At 38.9% G+C, this 4,385-nt stretch overlaps 1 protein-coding gene across 1 annotated transcript in view; it reads left to right on the forward strand.

The window, feature by feature from the left end:
* The first annotated feature begins 2,360 nt into the window (after positions 1-2,360).
* LTC4S (leukotriene C4 synthase) overlaps positions 2,361-4,385 on the forward strand; it is a 275,617-nt gene continuing 273,592 nt past the window's right edge. Inside the window, exon 1 of the mRNA XM_044069457.1 lies at positions 2,361-2,811. Within this exon, the coding sequence (XP_043925392.1) occupies positions 2,532-2,811 (280 nt within the window). The 5' untranslated portion in view covers positions 2,361-2,531. The remainder of the gene's footprint in view (positions 2,812-4,385) is intronic.

Below are 4,385 nucleotides of genomic sequence, written 5' to 3' on the forward strand. Positions count from 1 at the left end.
CGCAGTACATCAGAACTGCCGCAGAATACTGGACAGCTGCGGAAGGGCAGCAAGGAGGCATTATACAATGCCATTATTTTTTAAGAAAAGTAAGTATTTTTTTTCTTAAATAATGTCATTGTATAATAGCAATAACCCACTTCTGGGTGCGAGTAATGCTGGATTTACCCACGGTTGTCTTTGTTTGGCCACTCAGGCTTCGCCCTCGTGACCAAACCACACCAACCGTGGGTAAATCCAGCATTACCCACACCTAGGCGTGGGTTATTGCTTAATCACAGCAGAGGTTTACTCTACACATTCTTACATGTTCAGAGTTCTAGAACTCAAAAGTATGCATTGTGGGGCAAATCACATATTTATGGTGTTTTTGTTCACACTGAATCTTGGTGTATTGATTCTATTTTGCTACAGCCAAATCTGCGACATGGTTGTAACATAATTAATGATACTTGAGATAGATGTATTGAAGGAAGGCGTACTATTTTAACAAAAATATGTTATAGTTTGGTAGAAATGATGTAGGGCATGAGGCAAATAATTTTGGTGTTATTATTGTTAGGTTATTCTGTGAGAAATAATGGTAATAGTAACAGTTATATACCTTCCTGTCAGCTCTTTAGTCTGTGGGCTATCGCATTTAAAGAAATGAAAACTCTGTTGAAGTCTGTGGAGAAATGAATTGTAGCAGAAGATTTTAATTACATTTGGCTACATTCAGATCTATTAGTACGGGATTGTGTTATATAGTTAGTACCACTGTAAGAAGTGATACAGCCTGTTAGAGATGTCACTTCAAAGTATGTTTATTTAATGGATTGTAATGTAATAGTTATTAGTACAAAGGCTTTAAAATGTGAGGTATTATTTGGTGTAATATATGGCCACCAGCATATTATGTGCTAGGAAATCACACAAAATTATAGGAAAGAAAAACTGAAGTTGCTTTAAGGTATTTTAATAAATTAGATTCTGTTTTATTTGAACCAGTTGTGGGGTAACAGTTTACAATTGTCTCTGTGTATGTGCCTGCTATTGCGGACCATGTGGACTGGTCACTATAACGGTGAAATATATGGCTTTTCTTTAGGTATTGGGCGATTTATGGGTGACTGGAATTGAGATCTGTGGTTGGTAGATATGCACAATGGCCTAAGAAGAGCATTGTTGTTACTTACTGAGTGTTTTTTTTCAGTATTGCTGTAATTTATTTTTGTGCTGATTGACATTTACGTACTTGTTCAGGAAAGTGGTGTGGATACTGATTTTACTTATTTTTCACTAACATGTTGTGCCTTTCCAGACAGGGCAGAACATATATCACTAAAAACAGCATGTCTATATTGTGAAAGTACATTTTCTTGGATCATTGCTATTGCTGGACCATGTCACGGTGATAATATATAGAGATTTGGTTATTTGATACAATAGCAAGCTCATGTGGACTTTTACATCAGATCCTGAAAGAAGATATGCATTTTTTTTTCAAAACTGAAAGCTTTTGAATGTAGAGCTAAACCAATGGGTTCAAGCTTTACATATTCTCATCCGGATATTATTAACAGGTAACCTTGCTCACCCCCCAAAAAGCATGTGTTACAGTGCTGCATATAAAGGCAGCTGAGTTCTTATGGGGATGAAAACAACCTCAGGGGAGTTAGGAAGCAGATTGTTTATTACAAACAGGATTGGGAAGGAAAATTCCAATTAATGCATCAGTTTATTTCCTAGGGATCCTCAGAGAACTCCCAATTGAATTATTTAATCTTACTGTGAAGTAAAAAGTTAGTAAGCAAGGATTGTGTTTCTGAAAAGGTTCACGTGTGTGATGGTCTGGAAATTATTTTCATAGGATTAGCTCTGTAAGGGGTTGCACTCTAAATGCGATGCTTCAAAAATTCAGTCCTACACCATAAGTGAAATTTGACTGCTGAAGAATCTCGCAGGGAACTGAAGTCTGTTTCTCTCAGGCATTTATTCACTCATTCTCAAATTAACTTCTTAATCTACTTCAGATATGTAGAAGAACTGGAGCCTGTTCAGGAACTCGGCGTGTGCAAAACAATGAAAAACTCGTAGAGTAGCTAAGTAACCATTTCTCTAAACTCAAAAAGTTGCTTTGGTAAATTACTATAATTCTTTATATTTCGTATGGATATGTGTACAAATCTTAATGAACGTACGAATAAATAATAAAGATCTGCTAGTCAATTAACATGACATTCAACCTTTTTATCTTTTGTAGTGATATCTTTCTGAACATTTAGCTGTATCTTTTCAAAAAAAAAAAAACAAAAACCGCATGTCCTTCAAAGGTTTCCTTGTCCTGAAATGTACCTCTTACGACTCTATGAGCTACAGTAGTACTAATCAGCTGAAGTGCAAACGAAATGTACGGGATTTTACTAACAATAGCTGAACTATCGCGGCAGGACCCGGCGGTGTAAACCTTGGCTCGAGATGATTATCACTGTTGAAGTGACACCCCGACCCTTGTGCAAAATGGGGAAAAAGGGAGTGAGAATGGATGGATGGATGGTAGACGACTGGAAACTGATCGTATTCATTTGGTAAGAGATGTCATGCAGAGACGGAATGAGGGCAGTCCCGTGTTGCGTTTACACTTCCCTTTAAAGTGTAGCTCCTTTATCACTTGGAGTGCATTTAAGCCCTCTGTGCACAACTGTAGCACGACTGTCCACAATCGGACCCCAAGGCTGAGAGGCTCAGAAGAACACGATCCTAGCTTCGATATGCACGATCAGATTGCATTCCTAGGGGCCGTGACTGTGTTAGCAGTACTGCAACAAGGTAACTACAGTGTTTCATGTCCCCAACCTATGCACTTGGGATTTTCAACTGATTTAAACAGCAGAACTGTACAGCTTAGCTTTGCCATAATGTTTTAAAAGTTTGGACTATAAAAAGAATATCTGTTCTTCCTGAGAAATTATGGAGCTCACACAGAGTTCATTACTCTTTCTGCCGCTTCAGGTTGTTGTTTTCCTGTATGGCTGCAATACCTCTCAACTGCCCAGATATTCGCAGAATGTCCAGATTTTTGCCTCTTATTTCTGGTCTGTTTCTCATATAACTGTGGTTTTCTGGCAAATCAGTGAGTGTCGAAGTCATTAAATAATGACAATTATTTGAGTTTCAGATTTCATATCCTTCATAACATACATTATAATGCAAAACTTGTTATTCTAGCAATTTTCTAAGCTTATAGTAGCAATATTTAAAATATGTCCTGGTTTTTGTGACCTTGTCTCCCCATTAATTTTGGCTTTGTCCAGATTTCTTGCACTGAGAGGTTGAAAGGTATGATGGCTGCAGGCTATAATGGTAGACTTAAAACTGTACCATTTGGAGGACTCCTTATAGACTTAGAGCAATAACCTGGTGATGTTATTAGGGAGTGAAACTCAGAATAAAGAAAACAAATTGTGCTTCTGGAACCACATGGGCTGGCTAACACCTATTTCCTATTTGCTGGATTCTGATAGTACCATACCAGTGAACCACTGAGGCTGTCATTTTATGTATGTCACACTCTCATACTTTAATCTTGAAGGCTACACCAAGCTGCAAACCTTAAGTTAGGTTGTGAAGGACGCACATATGTCTAGACAGCTAAAAGCTCCACATATTAAGATGTCCACAAGCACCGCTAAGTGGGAGCAGTTGTCTCTGCTTTACAAGTCTTTCTTCTCATTGCCTCTGTGTGTGTGTGTGTGTGTGTGTGTGTGTGTGTGTGTGTGTGTGTGTGTGTGTGTGTATACACACACATTGTTACTACAGTATATGTGACATTAATTGGAGCACTTAAAAATATGTGCTCGAAGACAGCAACATGCGTGTTATATAACATGTAACACCAAAGCTAGATAGTTACAGATATTACCTCTTCCAGCTTACCAGGGCTCCTCTTGATAAAATTAGCAATTATAGTATTTTTCATTTTGCCATTGCTACTGTGGTGGTGCAGCGGTTAGCGCTGTCACCTCACAGCAAGAGATTCCCCTGGTTTGATTCTCGGCTGGAACGCCTTCTGCGCGGAGTCTGCATGTCCTCCCTGCGGCCACGTGAGGTTTAAAGACAGGTGTGTGTGTACCTTCTGTGAAGGTTGGGTGCCAGGCTGGCAACTTGACACCGTAAAAACACCATTGGCAATTAATCTGCGGACTGGTGATCTGCTGTAGTGACCCCTAACTGGGAAAAGACGAAAGACAAGAAGTAGTTTTCATTTTACCCTCAGGAATAGCTGCAATTACATCCAGTTTCCTTCTTTCCAGCCCACATCCATATCTTAATATTGCATAAATGTACTTCTGTACATGCAACAGAAGAAGTAAGACCCCCCCCCCCACACACACACACATTTT

Source organism: Protopterus annectens, chromosome 4.part0 (assembly GCF_019279795.1).
Source record: "Protopterus annectens isolate FY-2018-M chromosome 4.part0, PAN1.0, whole genome shotgun sequence".
NCBI classification, from domain to species: domain Eukaryota; kingdom Metazoa; phylum Chordata; order Ceratodontiformes; family Protopteridae; genus Protopterus; species Protopterus annectens.